Source organism: Strix aluco, chromosome 3, assembly GCF_031877795.1.
Source record: "Strix aluco isolate bStrAlu1 chromosome 3, bStrAlu1.hap1, whole genome shotgun sequence".
NCBI classification, from domain to species: Eukaryota; Metazoa; Chordata; class Aves; order Strigiformes; family Strigidae; genus Strix; species Strix aluco.
This window is the reverse complement of record NC_133933.1, coordinates 17,274,318-17,300,417: the sequence shown is the minus strand read 5'-3', so window position 1 is coordinate 17,300,417 and position 26,100 is coordinate 17,274,318. Positions and strand designations below refer to the sequence as shown.

The following is a 26,100-nucleotide window of genomic DNA, read 5'->3' as shown; positions in this document are numbered from 1 at the left end:
GAGGCAGTACACCCTCCCTGTTCCAGCAAATCGCTCTCAACGCCAACAGCCCAGCACACAGCGTGCACCTTCTTAACTCTGTTTATTTTTCTAGCAAACATTCACGGCCCTCACACTTCCTTCGCCCAGGGCTTTGCTCCGCAGCTGAATTTAGATCAGCTGCCTGCCACGATCAATGAGTCAAACTAACCACTGCTGTCCCGCTGGACTTCCCTGCTGTCAGCCTGCTGGCTGCAAGGGAGTCTCTCTGGGCCAGATGCTGATGTTTTTATTCACGGCCATTTCCTCTCCCCACAGCTTGCTGCAGGCACGGTGTAATACCTGCTTCTGCACCTCCGATAGCAGCTGACCTGCTTACAGCCCAAATGAAACCTTGGGGTCCGCTGGTGCAGTAAAGTCCCCCAGAAAGCAGAGTAAAGCCCTGCACAGGCTCATGCGAGCCACCTTTCTCCTGGAAGGTAACTTGTAAAGATAACAGGATTTGCCCCTCTCTGTGAAACCATATGTGCCCCCAGCACTGAATCTGCCTGTATTTAACTTCCCAGAATTGTGTCAGCATGCCCTCTGTCGTCAGAAGTGGCATATTTGTCATCTGCAGATGCAGAACCATTTAGCTGCTAATGGGAGCAATTTCTGCTCCCCTGATGCTGATGTCCACCCAGTCACGCACGGCCCGAGGCTCTGACAAAGCAATGCTCCTTCATGGCTGCCCTGACAGAGCAGCACCCACGTGAACTGAAACACCCCCAGGAATTTTCCAGTTAAATTTAATTAGTGCCGAGCAATGACCCAGAATTGCTTGCTGAGCTGAAGGTCTGCAGGATCAGAGACCCATCCCTACCTACACAGGCTGCTGTGTTTGCAGCTGTGTCTCCATGCTCAGCTCCGGTCTGAACATCTCCTGTCCATCCTCCTTCACACCCCTCTGGGGTGTTGTCAGCATGGATCCGAGCACTTGGTTTACCCCAGGAATGTCTTAATGAAAATTTAGGGTGTCACCCTCACCTCACCAGCGTGACTTCCAAAGGCAATGTGAAAGCTGGAGATGCTCAAGATGTGAGTCAGGAAGCTGGTTTCCTTTTCCATGACCTCTCCAGGGGCAGAAAGGCAGGCACATTTCAAGAACAATCCACAGGAAAGCCCTGAGTCTGGGGGCACCCCTCCTATCTCCACTAGTGATAGCAGGATGCTCAGGGCAAGGCTTTACAAATAAGCACTGCAACAAGTCTGGGTTTAGCATTTTAGCATCAGTGACATCATTGGGGTTGTGGTCCCCTTTTGTTCCAGGAATTAAGTGTCTTTTTAGGCCCACCATCCTAATGAGATGGCGTTGTCTAAGAACAATCATTATAGACAGTTTCTCAGCCAGTGGAAACAGCAGCAATTCTCTGTGCCCCACTTTACCCTTGCTAAAGGGCTCATTTATGGCCCAAGTGAGTTGGAAGAGACTCCCCTTGATTAAGTACTCCTCTTGAAAAGCAGGGTTAAATGTTTATGAGCAGCATAGGACTTAAACTATTTCTCACATTCTGCTACATTTTATGGCTTCCTGGACACAGCCAGAGGCAGCAATAAAAGCAATGGCCCTACAGGAAGCATTCCTGTCAGCAGCAGAGACCATGCATAGAATACTGTGCATGGACAGACACACACACTCACACAGAGTCCCACTGGTAAATTGCTAGTGCTGTCCCCATGCTTTGGTGTGGGGCAAGTGACAGTCCCAGACAACTCAACACATGGGGCTCACAGGATCCGGGGTGTCCCTCTGCAGAAACCACTTCCAGGGAACAGAGAGATGGGGGGGGGCACGTGATTTGCAAATAAACACCTCTCTGAATTTCAGTGACCCCAATATGTACCTAACCACTGACATTTTAAGAGGCACTATATAACTAGTGAGTAAAAATAACTTCTTTTAGGTCTATTACCATGAAAAATGGGAAGGGACTTTATTGACTGGTAATTAAAATCTTATCCCTTTTGGTAGCATATGGCAACCAAGGAACAGGCATTTTTGTTAAGGGTATAGAAGCCAAACTGCACTAGCAATAACTGTGTTTTATCTTCCTGGGAATGCACAATAAAAAAATTCAGTTCTTGTAGCTGAGCTTTGTAAGAGGCACCGGTAATCAAAAGTCAGCACAGAATCTTATCAAACATTAATTTTAAAGCTGCTAATATTTAAAGACTTGCTTTTGTGTCTGTCATTTTTATTCTGAGATGCTTTACTTGTCTCGTTTTAATGATCTGATGGTGAAATGGAGATGAAAATGGAGATTAAAATTTTCTCTTGAAGTTTGCTCAATGCGGCTATCATAAAGATGCTCTGCGCTGCATGTGCGTGTGGGTTAGAGTGAGTTTTGGGAGTATATTGTTCTCAATGTGGATAGATCAAAAGATGAGAAAGAAAATTGCGGAAGGGATGGAAAAATTACAGTAATAGCTAGTGTTCCCAGTGCCATCCTCAGTTTGAATCAGGAAACTGTACAGCAGTAAGAGCACGCTAGTGACTCCGCAAAGGCTGCCGCAGAATTAGAAGAGAAGGGGAAGGTCACAAACTGGGTTGGAGCCACTGCTTGTTGACAAGGCTGAAATAGCCACTACACTTGGCCTTTCAGGATCTGAGTCTCATTCCAGCTGTGCTTTTCAAGGCATCATTCAGATGATGAGATGTCCTAAACCTTCACAGAGAGAAGGGTTTCATCCTGCTCTCCATTCCCTACAGCCCCTCATGGCCTTATTGGGAAATGAATTCTGCCATGTTCAGCGAAAAAGAGTTCCCTGCAGCCATCTAATTTAAACCTTCCCAAATGCATTCTTACTTTTATTAAGCAAGCCTTTCTTAAGACACTGCCAGAAGAGTCCAGATCTTGCATTCGTAAAGCTAAGATATTACTACCAATAAAAATGAATAGATGGCAATTACTAAGGAATTACATTTAGACCAAAAACGACTGAATTTATTACTCTCTCAATGTGTGCAGCATAAAATGCAGCAATACAAAAGTTTGAGAAGAAGAGGTGGGCAAAGAACTTCTCTTTCTTTTTAATGATGTAGCCAGGAACTAGCCAAGCTCAAATAATAACTGAAATCTGAAGCCATAAGTGAAGAGCATCCCTAAATACAGAGCTCGTGTACAGATACCAGAGCAATTCAGCAAGCAGTACAATGCAAACAGATCAGAGACAACCACGCAGGAAATGAGGACACCAGGCTAGGAAAGATCCTGTTGGAGATCTGCCTTCTGTTAAACTTTATGCTCTACAGCCAACAGGCTCTATCCAAAATCTACCCATGCTCTTTCACTGATGTACCCAGGCTTTGGCTACGAAGCCCTGTCACAAGTCAAAGCTCTTTGCTTTGCCTGTTGAGTGTAATTCATGTGGGATGCCTGTGAAGGGTGGACAAGGTTACCAAACCCAAAAGTACTTCCAGGGGTATATGGGTCCTTCCACTTCAGGAGGCAAAAATCAACTGTCCCGGTGTAAAAGTGCTCTTGCACCTTTATCACTGCGTTTCTGCCTGTGGGCACTGTACTGTAATCAGCAACGCGAACCAAGCAGTGGTATGCTCCCACACAGAATAGCCCAAACCATTTTCAGATTAATAAAGCCAGCTTTCAACACTTCATGGGTTCTTTTAATACAACATTGATAAAATACTGTATAAATAATTTTTTTTTTTTTTTTTTTTAAAAAAGAGCATCTAAAGGCTTGGAAATTTTAAATGACAGTTCCCACAAGTTATCTCTGAATTTGTACTTTCTGAAAGCCTCATCCGACTACTGTGGAAATAAAAGGTAAATATTTCTCTAAAATGAGAATGGTTTCCTGGTTAGCAGTGGCAGCACAATAGCTTACAAAAGACACACAGTATGAAGGTATCTTTGAAAAATTAAGAACTGCCTGAAAACAAAGGTTGCACAGGTAATCTTACATCTGCCCCTTTGACTGACCTTGTGTCCACCCACCCTATTCAACGGCCACATTTTAAGCCATTTGCCGGGTAATGGTGACTTTCAACTCTGGTTCAGACCCCCAGGTGGGAGCAGGAGATGCCTTTACATCACTGCTCAGCAGGTTCAAGAAAAGTTTTAATTTTGTCCAGAACAAAAATGATTTTCCTGAAATGTGGAGTTCAGATGAGGAATTGGACAACCCACACTGCTCTGCTAACTCTGCTGACAGCTTCCTCTGCCCTTGCTCCCACCCAGCTCATCCAGGGATGCGACCTTGAGGGAGCCTCATGTGCAGGTCTTCGGTTGATTTGTTAAATGCCCACTGCTCAGCTTCCTCACCTTCTTGGTCCTTTCTCTTCCAGATATATCCAACCCAAGGTGGGCTCAGTCCTAGGAACATCACTGAAGAGATGCAGCACTACCCATACATACACAGACTGACTGCTTGGTCCCCTTGTTATCTAATGCCCTTGCACGATGTCCCAAAATTCTCCTGCCATGGTGCATGCAAGTTGTTAAAGACATGTACCCTTAATTTAAAGACCCACAGTGATGGAGAACCCAATCCCTTAGCAATCAGTCTCAATGGCTGATTACTCTCACTCTTAAAGATCTACACTGTATTTCCAGGTTGATTTTTGCTGACTTCAATTTCCAGACACTGGGTATTACATCTTTTCCTATTAAGAAGCCCTCTAAAACCTCCTGTCCCTGGGCAGTCATTTCATCAGACTTGTTTTTGACATAGTAAATAGGCTTGCAGTCTTATTTAGGCACTACAACACAGCAGGGTCCCAGTCCTGGCCCTGCTCCTCCTGCTGCTATAGTTCTCCTTTAGCTGCAGGAAAATATCTAGCTCCCATTACACAAAGACTAGGGTAAAAAAGGCCACATGAAATACCAATTAACCACAAAAAATGTGCTTTGTAATCAACCTGTTATTTCTCTAAAAGCACCTATTCTTACGTGATTATTTGGAGTTGTAGAGGAATCATCTGTAAGGGAACATCTCCCCCTGTTGCAATGGGAACACAGTGGGATGGCCTGAAAGTCCCCTGTTCACCTTCCCAGGGAGATCCTGGAGTTGTGTGGGGTTTTGGTTTGGGTTGGGTTTTTTAAGAGAAAGAGAGACTTCCAAGCATTGTGAACACTGGTCTGTTCAGCTGATACAGAAGTCAGGTGAGAACTGTGGTTTCCATGAAGGCTGCCTGTATTGCCGTGTGGATGCAGCTGAAGGTGATGCAACAGTGCTTGGGTAGTCCAGTATTTTCCCTCCAATCCTCAGGACAGAACTGTGCCTCTTGCCCTCCCACAGGCAGGACGTGAAGTGTACATCTGGGGGGAGCATTCATGCTCCTCCAGCCACAATGCCACTAAGGTCCTGTGCTGGGGACCTTTGCTCTGATGTCTTGTATACTGAGCCTTGAAGAAAGGCCTTCTTCAAGGACTGTGGAGCTCTGGAACTGGAAGGTCAACTTGTCCAAGTATGTAATGAAAAGTCTGTATTTGGCTTGGGCTACCTACACACCAGCTTAAGCTGCTCTCCCCAAGAGTGCCTCAAGCCACCTTCCTACCTTGGTATCTCTGTAAACCCAGATACCTCTAGCTCTTCCTAGACAGCTTGAGACCCTGTTTCAAATATTCCCCTGTTCCCAGTACTCCCCATTATATTGTGCTGAAGTGGGGTCTGAGGCCAGGGTCTGCAGCAGCATGATCAGGATGTTCTTACAGACAAGGACCAACACACAGAGCAAGTGAAAAATGCTTGCTAGAACAGCATGCCCCATTGATTCAACCTGCAGTGGTACTGCAGGCTCTAGATTTCGTTCTCTGTGGGCTTATCTGCACTAACTCTATATACATTCAACCTCTCTGACTTTCCAAAGACTGTCAGAAAGACCTGCTGACCACACGCTGCACAGTCAGGAGGATGGAAAGCATTACTAGAGCCTTGCTTGCATGTGCCTTCATGGTGTCCCCACAGCCTGTGTCAGGAAGCAGCAAGAGTGGGGCTGTTCCCTGAGGGAAGGGGAGCTGGGACCCCAGGGTAATAGCAAGACAGGGCAATGTGCTCACCAGTCCCACAGTGCCTGAACACAGAGAGTAGAGCAAGTCCAGTGATATTATCCAAGGTAGTGCCACAGTCCAGTGATCCCCAGACAGGCCCGTGATGAAGAGGCAGAGCAACGGTCATGCTGGGAAGCCACATCAGCAAAGCAACATGAAGACCAGCAAGGTACAGGGCCAGGCACAGGCATACCTACAGCACAGCTCAGGCAAGGACCAGAGCCAAGGACCTGACTTTACGCAGGTCTACACCCAAGGAGAAGAGATGTCAGTGAAGTTTCTCACTGTTCTTTCTCACATGGCTCTTTCTCGCATCTTCTTTTCCCAGTCTGACCCCAGGTTACAGCAGCGCCAGATCACATCTGGCCTTAGGCAGAGCAGCTCAGAGAGGTAGGGGATGAGGCTGCAGATACCCCAAGCCCCCGAGTGAGGCCAAACAGCCAAATCACGCAGGCATAGGCAGCATGCAGCTCCACTGCTCCCCCTTCCATAGACAAGCTACAAGCCAAAGCTACAAGCTACCAAACCTTTCAGGCCCTTATTGCAGAGTGCCAGACATACACACTTACCAAACAGCATTTCTGCAGCCCTTCCCTCGCTGCTCTCCAGCAATCCAGCAAGGCTTTTTTAGGACAGCTGGCCTCCTCCCAAAAACACCAAGCTCAGAAGGCCCCCAGATATGCTCCAGTTCTTCCTCCCGCAGTGACATCCTCTCTGCCCTGTGGATCCAACCTCCAATTTCTTCTCTAAATCAGCATGCTCTCCCATTCTTACTCCCAGCTTCATGCAGATTTTCTCGAGGTTATCTTGCAGCTGGGCTCTGCGCAATCCGACCCTCTGTGTGCAAAACTCCCTGTGTGCAGGGAGCTCTGCCCAGCTCCCCCCGCTCCGCTGAAGCAGAACAGTTCACACCCCTGCTCCCTGGAGGATCAGAGCACTTGGAAAGAGGGGGAGCTGGGGAGAGCCCCTGGCTCTGACTTTCTTAGGGAAGAAAGAGCAGGCAGGAGACACAGGCATGGAAAACATTCAACCTGTTTGCTCAGAGCACTGGTGCAGGCATTGCTTTCAGACACAGCTAGCCCTGGTTTGGTTTCCCAGCAGAGTGGGAAGAATTACCTTTCCTCAGGCTGTTTTCCAGCAGTCAGACCACATGGGCAGCACTTGCTGCTTGTCAGGGCATTGCTCACCTGATTCCAGGGTCAGGCCGGCCCCAGTGTCTGCCTGGTTTCCCCATTCCAGAGAAAGCCCACACCCACCAGGTTCCTGTCTGGAGCCACTGTTTGCCCAGTCTCTGTAGGTCCCTTTTTTTCTTGCTTGGCCCTTGCTGGTGACAGTAACCTGCAGCTCTGCCCTCCCTGACTCAGGAGGGCAGACCCATTGTCAGTGTTCCCAACCCAAGTGGTGATGGCTTGGCTTCATCCCTTCAGGATGTGCTGAGTCAGGGATAGGGTTTACTGCCATCCCCCAGCCCAAGTCATATCCCTGACACGTTGTCACACAGGTATCTATATACTGCCTGGATGTTGCTTGGGAGAAGGTTTTCAAGCCTAATCCCACGTCAGGGCAACCAGCAGTTGTAGATGTGTTCACACTGTCAGCAGCTGCTAACAACAGAGCTCAGGCCTCTGGACAGGGTTTTGTGTGTGACAGGACTGACACACAAGGCATCCCAGTAGTTTGACAGCTGGCTGCTCAGTTCACAAAAGCTCATTAATGGCTGCACTTTCTGCATAACAACATGAAACAAATCCAAAACAAAGCAAAAAGATTTCTGGTTCACACACACATGCCAGAGCCCTTCATGAATTCATTTTCAGTACTCAGCTTCTTCTTCCATTTAAACTAATCTGCAGAACACAGACAGTAAAATAGAATTAAATAGGTGCTGACTTACAGGTCACAGGCCTTGTAAATCAAGAGAAAGCCCTCCTAGTTACTGACTCTGGTTTCTTGCAGGTCTGCAGAGTTTAGCAGCGTGATCCCAGAGCTGAAGTCGGGCAGACACACCAAGCTATTAGAGATGATTTACCATTTGATGCTAATTAGATCTAAAGTAAGCTCTAGGGTGGAAACTGCATTTGTGTCAACAGGAGGTTCACATTCGGCTCAGCACTGAATGTTTATGTGAACAATTCCCATTCTGTGCCTCCAAGTCCAGAGGGAGGGAAATGAACTCCTTTGCTTCTGGCTGAATCCCGAAAGGGTCTAGCCTTCTGTGCCAAGCTCTGCCTGCTCAACATGTCATCTCAACATGTGTCATCTTTTAACAACCCCAAGAGGGACCCCTATCCACAGGGTAGCACAGGGCACACAGGGTCCTTGACCCTCAGCCCCGTTCAGAGCAGGAGTGCAGCTTACAGACTCTGAGTTCAGCTCTACTCCACCTTTTACTTCTTACCCTGCTGTTCTACAAAGAAAAATATATTCACACAAGGGAGAAAAGATAAATGTTCCCAGCTCTTCAGTGACACAACTGCTTCCCCGAGTTTTCATGAAAATGTCTTGGTTCCTTGGCTTTCTGAATGATGTGTTCCTACAAGTAAGCAGCCCTTGACAAGAGAGCATGTGTTCAAGTTAATTGATGAGGCCTCTCATTAGGCAAAGCATCCTGCAGGATGGGGGTACCTATGCAAAAGACATTTATATTTCCACAGGCCAAAGCTACTCTTGCCTAAGCCTCCTCAATGCTCGTAAACTTACTCTGTAAACCTCTAAGTTTGGGGGTTTTTCCTTCAAGGTATTGCTGGACAAATTGGTAGCTGCACCTTGCTGCCCTGCCAGTGGCAGATCCCTTATCATCTCTGCTGTCCCTCAACTTCACAGGGTATTAATGATGGACAACACCCTTCCTCTCTTGGGATCTTCAGCCTTTCACCTAAGTGTGTGCTGACTGCCTCAAGAAACAACACGCATTCGGTGCCTCAAACCTGGCTGATGCTCCAGTCACAACATATCTTCAGTGCCAGCAGCCACAGCCATGACATTACCCTGACCCTGAGTTCCCTCTGAGCAGTGTAGGTTCCATTTGCTGCCCACCCATCCCCTCTGACAGCTGAGTGTTGCTGGCACAAGCATGGTGAGAAAGAGATGGGGACCAAACCTCCAGCATAACACCCAGAGAAAGTGCTGACTGGTGGAAGCATCCCATGGCTGTTGTCCCTGTCTCCTCTGTCTCTTTAGCATGCTGGGGTGGAGATGCTGAGCTGCCCAGCAGCAGGGAGGAGAAGAGCAACCTCCCCAGGTGTCCAGGGGATTTTTCTCACACCTCATGTCCTGGTTTCAGCCAGGATAGAGTTAACTTTCCTTGGGCTAAGAGGGAGCACAGCTGAATCGATCCCAATCAATCATTGGAGCATTCCATGTCTTGTGATGTCAAAGCTCAGCATATAGTCAGGGGTGTGCTCTCTCACACGTGGTTTTTGTGTTGGGTTTCTGGATCAGCTGGGCAGAGTTCTCTGGTGTGGTCAGATCACTGCTGGGGACAGGCTCTGTACCAGTCACTGCTCGGTGAGCCAGTACTGCATTTTACCCCTTTTGGACTACTATTATTACTGTTGGCTTTGCTAGCAATTTTTTTTTAAACTTAACCTACAGATTTCTTCTTCTGTCCCTCCCCTATTTCACTGGGGGGGGGGGGGGGGGGGAGTAAACAACTGGCCACATGGAGGTTTGCTACTGGCTGAGTTCAAACCACAACACCTCAGTATTCACTTAAAATTCTCCAGTTCTTTCCATCTCGCACAGAAACTATGCAGGGTTTCAATTTCATTTTGCCTCATTGCATTAATCATCCTGGAGATGGGTCTTCTCAGGCAGCTTGTGACAAAGGAATTATGTTCTGTGGGGAAAAGCTGTTTTTGACAGAGAAAGCCACTCACTGATCTCTGCTGAAACTCTCTAAGTCTAACATCCCCCTACCTCAGAAAGATCAGCAGTCTGAAGAAAGAAGAAAGATATAGGAAGCTGTGATGATCACAGCTGTTTTGGAGTTTGGAAAGGGTGAGCTTCAAGGAGCTCTGTTCCCCTTCTGCAGCTCTGCTCCCATTGCCAGCGATGGCTCCTCACTTTTTAGCACCTTTCACCCTCAGACACAGCCCAGCAAAGCCAATTTGAAAGCTCATAGGGCAACACCCCCACCACCAACACACAGGTTCCCAACACATCGGTCTTGTACAGAAGAGATGTCCTTGAGCCAAAGCAGGGGCTCTGGTCGTGGGCCTGGGAGGAAGCGATGGAGCTTGGCTGCACCCGGGGCACACACTGCACGATGAGGTACCACTAGGTGTGCTGGGAAACTGAGACAGCCCCCGAGGGAGATCAGAGCTCGTACACAGCTTTACCCCTTCCCACATAGGCTGCTCTTTCTCCAGTAGCCTGCACACAGGATATCTTATCACAGCTCCCTTGACGCACTGCGGCAGCCCTGTTTAATAGCAGCACAATCCAAAGCACTCTGGTTTTCTCTGATTTTATATTTCTTGTGTAAAACAGAAAAAAAACATCTAAGGTACCTGAAAGAGCTCATTTCACAGGAATATATTTTGGCATTGCAAAAAACATTTTCTACAGAAAATACCCAACCAATGTATCCAGCATGGGTAAGTTAATTCTGTCAGTCTATAAGAGTGAGCAGAACTTGCTCCTTCCAAGAAAAGTGCAGAAATCCCACAGGACTCAGAGATGGGGTATCCAAGCATCACATTGCTTGTTCCTCAACCACTACTGCTCAGCTCACATGGTGCCCTGAAGCATGGAGGCAGTGTCATTTCTGGATTCTTTTATAAAAACTTAAGCACAGCTATTCCATCCTTGTTAGCTACCTGGCTTCCTTCACAGGCACTAACAAAGCAGGGGCTGTTCATAACTGTCATTCCAGGTGGAGCTGTTTTTGAGAACTCCCTTTTGTATGCAGTCAAGGGCCTTGAAGCTTTAGCTTAGTGCCAATGACCAGAAACTTCCTCAAACTCTTCTCCTTCTTCCACTCCTATAGGCAGTGAGGACAGAGGCTGTATCAGCAGCCCCCCAGTGTTCTTTCCCAGGGAAAGATGTTAATGTTGATTCACACCCCGCCCCAGACTCTCCAAACACCATGAGTGCAAAACCAACAGCTTTGCTATATAAGTGAGCCACACTTTTTTTTTTTCTTTTTTTTTCTCTGAGGCAGATTTCTCTCCATTATGGCTTTGTTGTGTTGTAAGGACAATCTTTTCTCTATTAAGCTGATTATCTGCTGTTAAAGGAAAAAAAGCTGAATGCAGGAAAATGCCATGTGCTACCTTTCAGGGGGAGTGGAAGGGCTGGGATGAGAACTGCTGTGAAAGGGCTCTTGTTGCATTCGTGGAAGATAATTAAGCCCTAATTGATTCTTCACTTTCCTTGCTATAGAACTGGCTTAACCATATTTTTCAGTGATGAATTTCAGTAGATAACACTTGTGTGGCTTTTTGGCCTCTGCCTGAACTGCAGGGATATGCAGAGCAGCTGGGAAGGGAGGGGGACTTAATTTGCTGCCCGGAGCCTAGGCACCCACATGTACCTCTCACTGGAGAGGGGTAGCGCAAAGCCATCCCTCTGCCTAGGGTATTGATGTAATGGACACTGCTCTGCTTGGTTTAAATTAGATTCAGGACACAAGAATTTTCTGCTTTCTGTGGGAGAACACCTCTGACACCATCCTCATAGCCCAGGGAGCATTTTGCACGTGTTAGTGTTGCCACCTGAATATGAAATCATAGCTCAGCCCTCCCTCGAATCAGCTTATGGTTGCTCCTCACGGATCTGAAGCACCAGGTAAGAGCTGGCAGCGGTGGTAAAAGGGAACAATAGCACAGCAGAGGCAGACTGGGGCTGTCAGATCCAAGTCTCAGCAGTGCTGAGTACCTGGGTACCTGCCAGATGGAGAAGCTCCATGGAGTTGCGAACGAGATTTTTAAGCACAGCTAGAGAGCGCAGATTTGTCTCCCTTCATACTGGGAGACCTGCAGCACGCCCTGCATTGCAGACACAGGCGTATATTGCAGCACCAACATGCCTCACTCCAAGATTGAGCCTGAATATAGAAAACATAGTGTTAGTCTGAAAAGCAAACCTTGGTGGCTGCCAGTCTGAGACAGCCTCTCACTGTGACCCCTACTTTGGCCACCTGAACGGCTTTCTAGCAGCTCTGACTCTGCAGATTCCCCACATCCTTGCCCACAGGACACCATGGCAAATGCATTCAGTGCATCCAGAGCCACAAGGTCAGTCAATTTTCCCCACAAAAGAGAAGTGATTATCTTATTTAACAAGATGCAGAGTGAGTGCAGCACATGCTGTCTTTGGTGAATCCCTCTGCTCTAAGAGCAATCGTTCCTGCCAATCATGTTTTTGAGTGGGACATATACAGAGCACAGGGACTCTGCCTTTCAACATCACTTCCCAACACCCTGTTCTTAAACCAGAGCACAAAATTTGCTGTTCTCTTACCAAAAACATCTGCCCTGTCTGGAGAGAATATATGAGGGTGAGCAGTAAGGATGCCAGCAAATGAAAAGTGAGTGCAGAGTGGGGAACCCAGCAGGGGCCTGGACAAAGGACCAACCAGTCCTGAGTCCCAAAACATGCTGCATCGTTTCCACAGGTCCAGTGCAGGTTGGGTGACGACACAATGGATTCATTTGCAAGACACCTAGGAAGAGAAACACCAAATTATCTGAAGCCACTCTTGCACCATGTCCTTAGAGGACAAGAAGGGGCTTTCAGAGCCTCTCTCAGCCACTTGCCTTAACACAGGTTTAGGGGCAGGACACAATGAACCTGCATTTGTGCTTGTTCCCGTGCACCTGGATGCAAAATCAAGCAGACCGTGTTTCCTCTTTTTTCCAGCATTTACCCACCCCTGTTGAGCTCATATATCATCACACAACCTCCTCACTCGGCTGCTGAGACAATCCCTTCCCTTTTTGCAGAGGAACAGTGGCCTGCTTCCTCCAGGGTGATGTGAGGGGACAAAAAGCAGCTGTAATTAGCAGCTGCGACTGTTCACATCAGTGAACTAGATAGAGACTTTCTAACCACTTTTAATTATCCACTGTGGTAGCTGGTGTCTAACAGAACGAATACACAAGTTCATTTGGTGTGTGTTTTCGATGGACCCCTAGCACAATAGACCCTAGTCCACATCAGAGCCTCCAGCACTACTGAAACACAAGCAATTAACAACATTAAGTGTCTGCCTAAGGCTATGGCTCTGCCCAGGCACTTTCCAAAGTGATAAGATCTATTTAACTAGGTTGGCCTCCTTCAAACCCCCCCCTTCAAACTGGCTGGCTGAGGCAGTGCCTCTCTCAGTCACCTCTTAAGCCTTAATTCATTTGCTAAGAGGTTTGCAGGGGCTTGAGCACCATGCGGGGGGGGGGGGGGGGGGGGGGGGGGGAGTGTAACAGAGTGGAGCCAGAAGCCACTGTGAACTGTCGTTTCAGAAACCAAGGTGCCAGAGGGGCAAGAGCTAAACTGGCAGCACTTCATCATTACTCATCTTAGGTTATGAATTTGCCAGGAGGCTCTATCACAAAGTAGGATCTGTCTGGTGCCAGGTGCTGTACTGAGTCCTGACAAGAGATGGTCATTAGCAAAACAAGAAAAATATAGAAAGAGTCAGTGGGGAAACTGAGGCAGGGAACATCTGCAGGGTCACCAACCTCTTCTGATCAGTAGTTCCCAGCAAAAATGTGGTCCCCAAATGGGATTGAGAACAAGGTGATTTGAAATACTTTCAGCGTAGTTTAGGAGAACATAATCCTCTCCTCTGGGCTGTGCTCCAAGAGAAGGTTCAGGGCGAAAGGGAACCTTTGCTCTGGGCATCTGTATATCATGTTCCTGTTAGAAACGTAGGATTTGTTCTTACTGAGGTAATCAGGCTCTAGCTGATTTTAAATTCAATTAGCAAACCTCAGATGCTGCAGTGGGAACAGCACCAGGATCTTAGCAAAATGTGTGTCTCCTTTCTCATTGCAGCAGTTATAAGGAGGAGCAGGTTTGCCTTGGAAGTGGACTACTTCAAATATTCAGATGGGGAGGGAGATGGGAGGTTTGTTCATCTCAAAATTAATAAAACAGACCCAAGGTAAAATATGGAGGGGTCTTTACATACACCTGTCCCTTACAAATACCCCACAGTACGATATATAGGCAATCTCTGCACACCATCTGACAGTGCCACTGGCAGACTAAGTAATGCCACAGTTGTGCTCCCCACCCCTGCCTCAGCCCAGCCATTAGTTTGGGTCTCCTCTTCTCTAGAAATGTATGGCGACCAAATTATCCTCAAGTCTTCCACCCCACTTTCATATTTGATTGAAATTCATCAGTTCAGAAGTGATTGCTGATAGAAAAACAGATGGAACTGCACAAGCCTTGATCCCTTTGAAGCATCATAGCTACTTCTGCAGGGGAGTCACAGGTGGTGCGTTAGTGAGCTACAGAGCACCTGGCAGAACAGACGAGCATGAGGAGACAGATTTCCCAGTTGAGGTCAACCCACAGTGTCAAACCCCAATTTCTCCTCTACATCCTATTGCTACCAAGTACATGGACCCATAATCCTGACTGTGGCCACCACTGCTGACTTAATCGTACACAGGGACATGTGCTCTGAACCATTTTCCTCCTTTCCTTATACCTCATCAGACTTGTTCAGCCACGTGCCTGCTCAGAAGGGTATCAGTATCCTCTGACTTGTCCAGGTGACTCTGTACTATAAAGCCACTGCTATATGAGCTGCATGATTTTCCACTTACAAAAGATGGGCTGGTGAAGTTTTCCTACTATAGGAAGGCTGAGAAACAGCTGAGTCCTCACCTGAATTCTTTATCCTGGTCCTTCTTCCTTGGAATGTCCTTTCTCTGCACCTCAATGCACCTGCACTACCTTCAGCATCTGCAAAGTGCAAGTCTCCCGTGTGGAAGAAGACATCATGCCTGCCTCTTTCACCTTTAAGGCTTGAAGTCAGCTGTTGCCACTCTGCCAAAGGAACACATATTTTCCCATGTACTAGTCTACCAAAAGCTGAAATGTGGTGATTTTCCTAATCCAGCTGAGAGCCAAAACAGCATCCTCTTGCTCAGATCCTTCATTAAAGCAAAACTAACTAAATTAGCTGCCCTGGGGATCAGATAAAGGCCTGAAAAATGTAAAAAAGATTAAAGGAAGAAAAAAACCCACAACTATTGACACTGGTAAATGTGTCTTAATTAAAACTTTTGAAAGCATAATTCAAACACACTCCAGTCATCCTCCAAGTCCCTGCAAAAGTTAAAGAGATTAATTTTTCTTACAGTCCCCCATTGCTCCATGAAGTGTAAAAAGGGAGTCAGAACTGAAAATGAAATATTGTGGGTACAGGGCTAGATGCTGACTGCATTTACAGGAGTGTAATTCCCACATGACCCCTTGCAGACCCCACTGGCATTATTCCAGGAAGCCATGGTGGCAACTGCTGGGTTGTGCTGGATTGTGCTGTATGGCCAAAGGTCTGCTTTGAATGATAGAAGCAAAAAGTGATGCTGAAGAAGTCCACCTCGTGCACCAAATGTCACAAAAATCAGACTTCAGGTACAGTGGGTTTTGCTTCTTCAATAGAAAAGGAGGATACAATTACCTTTGATTTATGGATAATAAAAGTTGGTGGTGTTCTTTTTAACTTTTAATTTTAATCAAAAAATTCCCCACTGTTTCCAAAGCCTCTAGTAACCCAGCCCAACAGTGAGAGAATGAACACACTCTGCAAACTCTCTTGCAGAAAAGAGAGCAGACTTGGTATCCCACAACTTGCCATAAACATCCCCTACTCACAGAAAAACAAACATGAGGGTTCTTCACGTGTGCAAGTCTTGTAAGATCTATTTAACCTAGCTTAATGGAGAAAGATCACAAGTTTGATTTAGACTGGGTCAGGGCTAGATATTTGCTGTTCAGGATTTCTGTTCACGCAGCACCAGCCACATAGTGTGAAATTTAGAAAGTGGAAACTACCCCGTGGAGTGCCCCGCATGCCCTGTGCTGATGTGGAGGAGGTGGTCTACACATGCGTTCCAGGGAAAGTGGGTGAAATTCCCATCAGTGACCCTGAGGGAGCTTCAGGAAGAAGACAATCTGACTCATTTTCTAGGGTTGGATGTCAGACATCACATCATGCTGCTCCACTCCTCCTGGAGGTGGATTTGTGGCACAGAGTAGTGTCCTGGGAGATGGCACCTGGTTAGAATGAGACATGGCAAAAGGACAACAGTCCCAGACTCCAATCACAGGTTCCTCCACAGCACAAAAATTCCCAAAGAAAAATAACAAGTATCTGCATATGCGGGCTTGAAAGAGTTTGCTATTGTTTGCCAGTTATTGGGGGGAGGGAGTTTTTTGGTGTTGTGTTGTTGGGGTTATTTTATGTAACAGTACCCAGCACTACTGCTCATTAGTGAGCACTCTGTCACTTCCTAGGAGAAAGGAACTGGAGAAACTTCCTCAACAGAATCATAAAAGGTTCATTAGAAAAAGGAAAAGTTGATTTAGAAGAGCTGTAAATGAGCAATTTAATGGAAAGAAAGGGGCACAGGAATAAACATGCCCTCTGCAGATACACGCTGCTTGCTCTAAGTCACTGTCTGGCTTTATAAATCCTGTTAACAGCAGAACAGTGCTCTTCAGGAAAGAGCAGGTCCTAGAGCAGGTCCTGAGCTCCCCAGGACCAAGTCTGTGGCAGCACAGATGCCACCGCAGCAGGACAGCAGAAGGGAGCACAAGCCAGGTTTGCATCAGACCAGGAGCGCGCGTGCCCCGACACCCAGAGCACGCTCCCCTCTGACCTGGGGCACCAGCCCTCGGGCACCCAAGAGCTGCTCCCTCAAAGCCACAGGCAACCTCCTAGGCAAGAAGAAAGCCCAGGGCATTGCTAGTTTTAGATGAGGCTGAAACAGGGCCACTGCCCGTGGGGTCCGTCCCCACTCCGCTGGGGACAACTCTGCTCTGCGTGAGGTTTGCACTTGCCTTTGGCTTCCATGCGGAGGAAGGGGCACCCCAATCTCCCCGGCCCGCAGTCAGAGGTAACACAGCAGCGGCTGCTCGGGATGCGGAGGCTGCCTGGACCAGGCAAGCCTGGGCACCGGCACGGTGACTTACCTTCTGGTGCCCTCTAGTGCCAACAGCTAAGTAAGGTGGCCTTGCAACGCCGGCACCCACAGCCCTCCTCCCACCCGGCTCCCTGCACCTCATCACCCTCTGCCTTCCTCGGTCATCGCCCCCACTCACACCAAACCCTGTCAAAGGGCTGCTAGTGGTGTCCCAAGGCACTTGTTTTAAGCCAGGAAAGAATCTACGGTCTAGAAAGATCCCCCCAAATCCCTCATCCTGGCCCCCTTTCAGCTCAAATCAGAAGGCTGTGAGCTCACCAGGAAGCAAAGAGAGAAGAGATGGAGGTCCTGCAGGAAGCCTGAACCCCCTTCTGGTGCATCATGTGGCAGGGTGACAAACACGCTTTTTCAGCACACAGGAGATGTGTGGTGATCTGGTGACGAGGGTCCCCACCATCCCCTTCTTGCATGTCGGAGGACTCGACTATAGGCTTACAAAGACACACCCCCAGAGTCTCTCAGTGAGGTAGGAACGGTAGAGCACAGGTCTTGAGAAGAAAGCAGGGGCTGAAGATACCTGATTCCATCCCTACCTGTGCCACAGTTGAAGGACAGATCACTGTGGGAGCTCAAAAAAAAAAAGGGGGGGGGGCAAAAGAACCCCAATATAGTCCCTCTCATTCTCTCTCAATGTTTTCCACAGGCTTTGGAGACTGAATCAGGAGCTCTGTGCAAGTAGAACTGATGGTAAATGTGACTCACAGTGCTTGCCCCATTCCTTCTTGGTGGGATGTTTCAACAGAGGGTTTACCTAATCCCTTCCTGCAAGGAAACACAAAGAATATTTTTCTCCAGCTTCTGACGTGCCGCTCACACTGCCCTGCATTAGGATTTTCCTTCATGCAGTAAGATGGCTTTGCTCAGAAAGGAGCACAGTTCATTGCTGGGGCAAGTGAAAGGCAACCATCACCTTCCTGCTCACCTGAAACAAATGCACATACACAGGCTGAGGTCCACCACCCTCAGCCCTTCAGTGATACATCGATTCATCTCCCAGTCTCCTGAATCTGGCAGCTGGTTATTTCAGGTGCATCACAAGGTCTGGCAACCAAGACCTTTTCCCAAACTTACAAGCTCCTCAGCATGGGCCAACACTGCTTGGAGATGACCTCTCTGGAAGCAGAGTATTGACTCTAGGGAACCCAATCCCAGAGCTGGAAAGCTCTGCAAGCCACAGAGAGCCAAACTACCCCCTCCCATGTTTCTCTTGCTCTCTGGAGAGCACCTAAAGAAAACCTCACCTCCTCTGAGCCTAACACAGCCCCTTCCTGTTGTCAAAACACCTTTTGTAAATGTGGGGCACAGTGTTCTCTGCCACTGAAACCAAAATCCTCTTCCTACTGGCTCTGCTCCACAGAGCCCCCTCAAGTAGGTACCCCTAAAACTTCCTTGTCTCCCTCACCCAAACCCCAGATCTCCACATCAGGGGAAGCAAGACACTGGGCCCATCTTCTCTGTCAGGCTTCTCCCCACACAGGCACCCATACAAGTCAAGAACAACATCCCCAGGGCTCACCACTCATTTCTTAGGGATTAAATTTCCCCACCAATCTTAAAGCACATGACTGTTACTCTCCTCACCCCCACACCACTTCCCAGTGTTACATCACACATATCTGCCCATGCTTCTGCACATCCCCTGAGGATCACGAAACAAAGGTCCTCGTCTGATGCAGGACTGGTGCTGCTATCACCAAGCCAGAGCTTTGTGACTGAGCTTCAAGGTACGTGGTCATCAGCAGGAGACAAAGTCTGCGTCAGAGTTGCAATGATTCAGGGGGGTTTAGGGTGATTTTTTTTTCTTTCCTCCCAGCCAATAAGAGCACTCAAAAGAGGCACATCTTCCCCTGCAGGAAGTAGAGCAGTCACTCTTCTCGCTGGCGGGCTCCTCTTCTGAAGTGGTGGAGATGGCAGTGAACTTTGCCTGCAGCTTCGTCGCACTTTGCTGTTTAGCACTCTGGAGCTTCACTGGGACTTCAGGTGGTAAGAGTGGAAAATAATTTCTGTTTTTCTTGTGCTGCTTTCTAATGCACTGGTAAGTAACAGCCCTTCTCCAGCTGCTGCCCATGCTGGCTCAGCACTACAGGTTTCAGACTGCAGCTGAAAATCCAGCTGTTTTAAAAGACTTTTCCCCCTTATAGCAAACCATGTCATCCAGGGATATCATCTAAGGATTTTAAAGTCAACTTACGGTTTTAACTTATTTGTCAGTGTTTAAACTCTGCATGACCTTGATTATTAAATCTAAAGACTGTGGGTAACAATTTGACTGCTAAGTACAGATGGGCACTTGAGTGCTGATTAGCTGGCTTTAATGAAACATTACTCCATATCGTTTCTTTCTTTGCTGAGCAAGGAAACTCTCTTGACTGTAGCTGGCCTTAAATCTTTAGAATGGGAGCTGCAGACAGGAATGTTTTCTCTCTGAAGGTTTTAGTTCTACTTCAGTTTTACTTTGGCTCCCATATACAGAAAGTACTAACGCACTCAGGGATGGTGTTCGGCTAGCCAGTAGCTTTTTGTTTCAGCTGTGGTTTCCTTTGGGGGTTGCAGAGGCATGCAGGAACTCTGCTGCATCTTAAATGTAGAGATAAAGCCTAGCCTTGCTCCTAGTAATGGAGAAAAAGTTTTGAAAGCGCTTCATGATAAAAAAGCAACCTGTTACAATCTGCCTGCTTGCTTCACTGCAGGCTGGGAGAGGGCATCCACGGGATTGCTCTCATACTGCAGGAACAGGCCCCCCAAACTATTCCTCAGTAAGGAAAGCACAAGAGACCCTCTTAATACAACATTCAACTCATCTCTGCAAGAACAGGAAAAACATCTCTCTTGCTTAACAACAGGTGGTTAGAGCAAGAAAAGAGTCTACCCTACTACCATCCAACAGAAGGAGGGCCAGATTTTTCCCTTCTCTCTTCACACTTCCAAACCCAGAAGCAAAGATCAGGTCTCAAATACAACTGCTCTGGCTCTAAGCATCGCCCTGTAGAGCAGTAAGAGCTGTTTTCCCAGGTCATGAGATCACATCCTCTGGGCCTCTGAGTATTGTAGGTGCCTGGCCAAGTCATGCAGTGCCTCTGCTCCCACCCAGGCCTGGATGACAAGTGTTTCACCAATACTGGTTTGCCTAGAGCCCTGCACTGTTATCTGACCCTCTGGGCCATTCTGCTTTGCTCGTGGAGTGGAGCCATTGCCTTACACACATTCAACTTTTTAAGGTGATGGCCCTCAAGGGTCAAGCTGTCAGGAAAGGCTGCAGTGAAGACAATCAGGTGCCTGACCCCGGGGAGTTTCTTGGTTTTGAAATACAGTGGTGCAAACTATTCCAAACAGCAAAAAGTGATTTCAGACCAGTGTGTGCACCATGCAGTGACCACCTTGAATGAGAATCAAAGCACGTAAAGAAAAACAAATCCTAGCCTTGAAGAATCTGGATCACCAGAGGAAAACAGGGGAGTTAAGTTTTACTGTAAGGGCTCAGTAGATTTTATACCACTTTGCTCTGGTACAAGTCATTCTCAACACCAAGTTGCAATGGGTGAAGGAGATGAAATACCCAGTACCCCTTGGTGAAAGCTGGGGCAACAATATACTAGCCTACCACCTGCCTACAACACCTGGGGTATTACCAGCCTGCTACCTGTCTACAACACATGGTCCAGGCTGTGAGCTCACCTCTCCAGGTGCTGCATGTCAGAGGCTTTGCCACGTGTGACACTGCTGAATCTACCAGGCACTGGAATCAGGAACAAGGGCACTTTGGACTCTGACTCTTGCTTTGAGTAACACATTTCATAGTTTGCTTCCCAGACACACAGTGTGACTTCAGCCAGCCTCACTCACCCTGCCACCCCATGCCTAAAAAGACGTCAGCATGACTCAAGAGGTGTTGTGGGCTATTAAGGCACAAAGGGACCTTGTACTAAGATTGAAAAATCCTGCAGCTATCTCCTCCTACTACAAGAGACAGTATCTGCTGTTAACACCCCCCGCACTGCCACATGACTTTCCAACAGGCGTAAAAGCATAGATTCAATCAAGGTCCTGGAGAGCAGCCAGAAGAGCTCAAGCCACTGGCCTCCTCTGAGCCTGGCAGCCTGTCTCAGTTTTCAGGTGAGCTCAGGAAAAAGCTGGTTCCTATAAGCTACTGGGGTGGTATTGATGGCTCAGGAAAAAAGCATGGCATACCTGAAGAAGAGGACAGCTGGCCTTATGGGCAAGGACCAGACCAAGGCCCTGCTCTGCTCCAAGTTTCCTTTCTGACTTCAGGCAGGTCCTGCATGGCCCTCTTGAATCACCTGTGAGTCCCACCAGATCCACTCTAACCCCCAGGCAGAGTCCCTGTTCAGGGCAAGAGGACAAACATGCTTTGTAAAGTCTTACCCGTAAGCTGAGCACTGCATAAGATGTGCTGCCTGAGAAATACCTTCAGACCTAGGCTGCATGGTCATGAGTTTCTGTGACTCTTGAATCCCACTGTCACTGCAGTGGGAAAATACCATCCCACAGAGAATAGTCTCAGGACCTACAAGTAGATTCTGGGCTGTTGGGTGAAAACACACTGGCTGCACACCCAGTCCCAACATATATCAGAGACATGGGACAGGAACACTTGTCACCTCCACACCAGAAACAAAGCCACTGGCAGAACATTCACTCCTTTCAGACACATGGCCCAGGCCTCTCAGCTCCCACTGGCAAGAAAACATGAGGGTCATTAAGGTAACTGGGGTATCAGCCAGGAAGAGATGTGAATTTGGACATCCTTGTATTGAAGAGGGATGTGGAACTGAGTCTCTCCCTTGCAGGTCAACACTTTAATCCCTGAGCAGTGTTACAAGGGGGTGCAGCAATTACCACCTGCAGGGGAGAATGTGAGGGTAACTAGGACATACATAAGCAACCTGAAAGCTGAATTTTTGCAGCCTCCTATGCTGAAGATGGCATGTAATGTTGGTGGCGTTTTTTTAAATAGACTCCAGATCACCAGGCTGCCCCTCTCTCTTCTACTCGGGTTTCTCAGTACGAACTGGCTTAAACACACAGTCTATGCTCTGTGCTTGGCTGTTAGTGAGAGATCTAGCTGTGAAAAAAAGCTAGAGGTGCTAAAAAGCTTGACTTTCACAGCAAATTTAGTACAAGGCCTGTGTGCTCATTTGTGTGCACACGCACAGTCACTGCCTACACAGACACAGCGTGAACTCCAGGGGCCATCTCCTGCACTGGCATGTCTTGGCATCAGCAGTGGCTGCATGGCAGCTTGTGCAGGTTGAGGATTTTTTTCCCCTTGTTTGTATTTCAGAAGTGAGAAAAGGGAGAGGAAGGCAAATGTTAAAGGGGAGGAAATAATGACATCAACTGTGAGCTTCAAGGTTCTTTTAAATTATTGAAAAAAACAAGCAGGGCATGGGGAAATTAGCTACACAACCAAATAAGAATATACAGTAATAAGGACTGTGTGGAAAGAAGTGCTCAAACCTGAAAGCTCATGGGTTCCTCCCCCCCAGTCTCCATTTCCTACACACCTTGCTCCTCCACTTCATGGCTGTGATAAGATGGTCCTTGGCATTTGGGTCAGGGCAACAGCACTTCAGCACCCAAAGCAGCCCGTTCTGCAGGCCAGTGGGGAGCTAGTCCAAGTTCTGCCCCAGGCCCTTCCCCACCCAGCTGGAGAACAGGGACACCCTCTCCTTGTCAGCATGTAGAACAAGGGTATCTTTCATGCACCTTTATCACCACCTAAATCCTCCTAAAATAAAAACCTCAAGATACCAAAGGATTAAGGGGGGGAGTGGGAAAGACTTATGTCTTCAAGTTAAACTTGTCATGCAACTAAGAGCAACAGGACTCTGCCAGCCAGTCTTTGGTATGTTATCAAAATTATACTGTGCTCTGGGCAACATGATCTAGCTTTATAACTGGATTCAAAGTTGGGCCTTCTGTGAGCTGGGAGTCGTACCAGAGATATTCTAAGTCATATTCATGATACCCTGGTTTCCCCTCAGTTTGAGCTGTGCTACCACTTCTAGTAGCATCTTTTTGTGTCACTTCATTCCACAGGATTGTTTCACCATTTCAAACATACAAAGGAAAATTACTTTGTAAGGGATGCAGAGCCCTTCTGAAGCACAAGTGCATTGGACAAGTAAGAAGGTTTAGCATTGGTTCAGAGGGCTGAAGCTCCCACTGTTTCAGGCACCTGACGTGTTTTGCACTCATGTTTTGTGTTGTTTCAGCTACGTATGTATCACCACCTCATTCAACCATGAAACCCGGCTCCCCTGTCCCGATGAACACTGACAACCCTGGTGTTCGCAAGGCAGCTCGCTTTGGGGTTTACAGATACAACAACAGCTCCAATGACCTCTTTCTGTTTAAGGAATCACAAATAAACAAAGCCATGGTACAGGTAAGAAGAGCCCAGACTTCTGGTGGTCCTCCAAAACATTTACCAACTGACCCTCCTACAGAGCGTCCAAGACACGGGAGTCCTGATGCTCCTCACAACTGCTATGCATGCCTAAAGATAAACAGTACATGTCCCTCTATCCCATTCAACTGGTCCATAGGAGGGCTCTGCCCACCCCCCACATAAATTCAACACTAAACACTTCAATCTGTAACACCACACACAATTCACAGATGTAGCACTTGATTCCTAGCCAAAATTTTAGCATCCCTTTCCCCTGCCCTTACTTTAAAGGAGGAAACTACTTTCTCTAGATTGTCAGAGGGCTAAAATACATGCTCCATGTGGAAATTGGACGCACCGTGTGTGAGAAGAGGGAGCACTCCAGCCTGGATAACTGTCACTTCCAGAGGAAAAAAAGCCTACAACAGGTATGTGTCCAATTCTTTTGGGGTACCCAGTAACTGCAGGTGATTCTTGGCCATCTCTAAATGTACAGTCACCTTCAGACCAGCTCTGCCATGTCCCCATAGATGTACAAGCCTCCTCTGTGCAGAGCCAGCTGCAGTGAGGCAGAGTTACCAGTATAAGCTGCATAGCATCTCTCATGCATCCAGGGCCAGCTCCTGTCTGCAAGGAGTTGAACCAGACACAGCCATCTAGCCCATGTTCCTAGGTGGCTGAGTGAGAGCGTGCAGAAATAGAGTAGGTGCTAAACAGAGAGATTTCCTGGGTGGGGGGAATCCTTACTTGGGATTTCCCACGAAGATATGATTACTTAGCAAACAGTACTTTTCCTAGGATAAAGGGGGCGGACAAAAAGATGCTGTTCCCTCCTGCTCCATCATGGCCCAGTATGCTGAGACCAACCAGCAGCCACCTGAACTTCATCACCAATTCACCTTTTATTTGCAGATGCTGAGATGCTATTTTGAGGTCTGGATAACACCTTGGTTACATAAAGCATATGTCCCTGTTGCTCTCTGTCACTGACTTGCCTGTTCCAATGAGATCCTGACTTACCACCATCTACCACCATGAGTTTTTCCTTGCCTGGACCGTTGAGGCCAAAACTGAAGTGGGCAACGGCTGTACAGAATCACCACAGCGCTCTTCTCTCAAAGCACATGACTCTTTTCCTCTCTGAGAAAGATGCTCAAAAGTGACAAAGACAAGACCTGCCTTGACTCAATTTATTGCTATCCAGTTGTGTATCTATTTTTCCAAAACTAAACTACAGATGAGAGCATGTTGTCGTTCATTCAGTACTGAGCCATCCACACTCTGGCTGAATTTCGAAGCAGTGTGAACACACCCAGGAAGCTCTGTTGGACTTGTTTTGTTCTGTGATGAATCTTCACACAGCTACGATGTAAACAAGTCCAAACCACAGCACATGTGACTACAACATTGAGGAAAGCTTTACAACAATGGGATAGTTTGCCTGTGGATACATGCACACACACACAAAAAAGTCTTAAGAGTCTCCAGTGCTAGAGAAAAGGTTAGACATATCTGTCAGGAATGTGCAAGGTAGAGTTGTTCTTTCTTCAAGACAAGAGTATGGATAAGGCTGTTTTGAAACACACCCACAGCCCAGAAATGACAGTCTAACTAGTGCTTCTACTTTAATCATCATTTACTATGAAAGACCATCATTGCAAATGCCAAGACAAATTAACCCAAACATATTCCCAAAGCATATTTTTGCTGAGGTTAAACAATGTAGTTTCATTCAGGTTAATATAAAACATTCAATATCTGGCTGACCACAGCTTATATTCCAGTTTAGTAGAATGATGGTCTTCTCTAGGTGGGCATCTACCATTTCTTCAGCTTTCACTCTTCATGTATGGGCAGATTATTTCTTATACTGGACTAAAGCCCTTATTTGGAAGGAGTTGGGTAACTGCTTCCTTAAAACAGCAATCAAGTCTGGGCACATACTCAGTCATACATAGACCAGCACTTATAAATGGATAGGTCCCTGACCTAAGCTCCAAAGAAAACTTTCTTTACTCAAACACCCCTTTTCTTCTGACAGTTGTTGCCTTTCTGCAGCAATGTTGCAACTCCTCTTAGCAGTGACACCCCCACTTTCAGCCTTTTTAAAAACCATTCAGTCAAGAAAGGCCAGTGAAGGGCTCCAGATCAAGGTCCAGGGTTCTTAAGACAGATGGATCTATTAACAGCATAGCTGAGGTCTCTGCTCTAAGTAATTCCAAAGCAAACCTTTGCAGGTTGGGCAAGTCTCAAGTTCTGCTTCAGAAACATCCCTTGTGATGAGTAGGTGGCCCAGCAGTAGGTCAAATGCAGCATCCAGTGCTGGAGAGACAGCTGTGCTGTCTTTAGGGACAGCAGTCTTAGCTGGAAAAAAAGAAGTGCACAAAAGAAACCTCCAGAAGGGTCATGGATATATGTAGTGTGGTGTTACATTCATCCATCACACAAGCCACCACTGACAGTGTGAAGCCAAAGACAAGGAAAAAGAAAGCTAGCT

At 47.3% G+C, this 26,100-nt stretch overlaps 2 protein-coding genes across 3 annotated transcripts in view; one reads left to right on the top strand and one right to left on the bottom strand.

Moving 5' to 3' along the window:
* LOC141921578 (uncharacterized) overlaps nucleotides 1-7,112 on the bottom strand; it is a 70,436-nt gene extending 63,324 nt beyond the window's left edge. Inside the window, exon 1 of the mRNA XM_074820500.1 lies at nucleotides 6,599-7,112. Within this exon, the coding sequence (XP_074676601.1) occupies nucleotides 6,599-6,738 (140 nt within the window). The 5' untranslated portion in view covers nucleotides 6,739-7,112. The remainder of the gene's footprint in view (nucleotides 1-6,598) is intronic.
* Nucleotides 7,113-19,078: 11,966 nt separating this feature from the next.
* LOC141921682 (cystatin-F-like) lies at nucleotides 19,079-24,836 on the top strand. 2 transcript variants are annotated; one of them, XM_074820600.1, is made up of 4 exons: nucleotides 19,079-19,171; nucleotides 23,428-23,600; nucleotides 23,915-24,031; nucleotides 24,516-24,836. In XM_074820600.1, the coding sequence occupies exons 1-4, from the start codon at nucleotides 19,099-19,101 to the stop codon at nucleotides 24,591-24,593; spliced, it is 441 nt and encodes a 146-aa protein (XP_074676701.1). In that variant the 5' UTR covers nucleotides 19,079-19,098; the 3' UTR covers nucleotides 24,594-24,836. The 2 variants fall into 2 exon arrangements, with proteins under 2 accessions (XP_074676701.1, XP_074676700.1); XM_074820599.1 differs by having other exon boundaries at nucleotides 19,079-19,174.
* The last annotated feature ends 1,264 nt before the right edge of the window (nucleotides 24,837-26,100 follow it).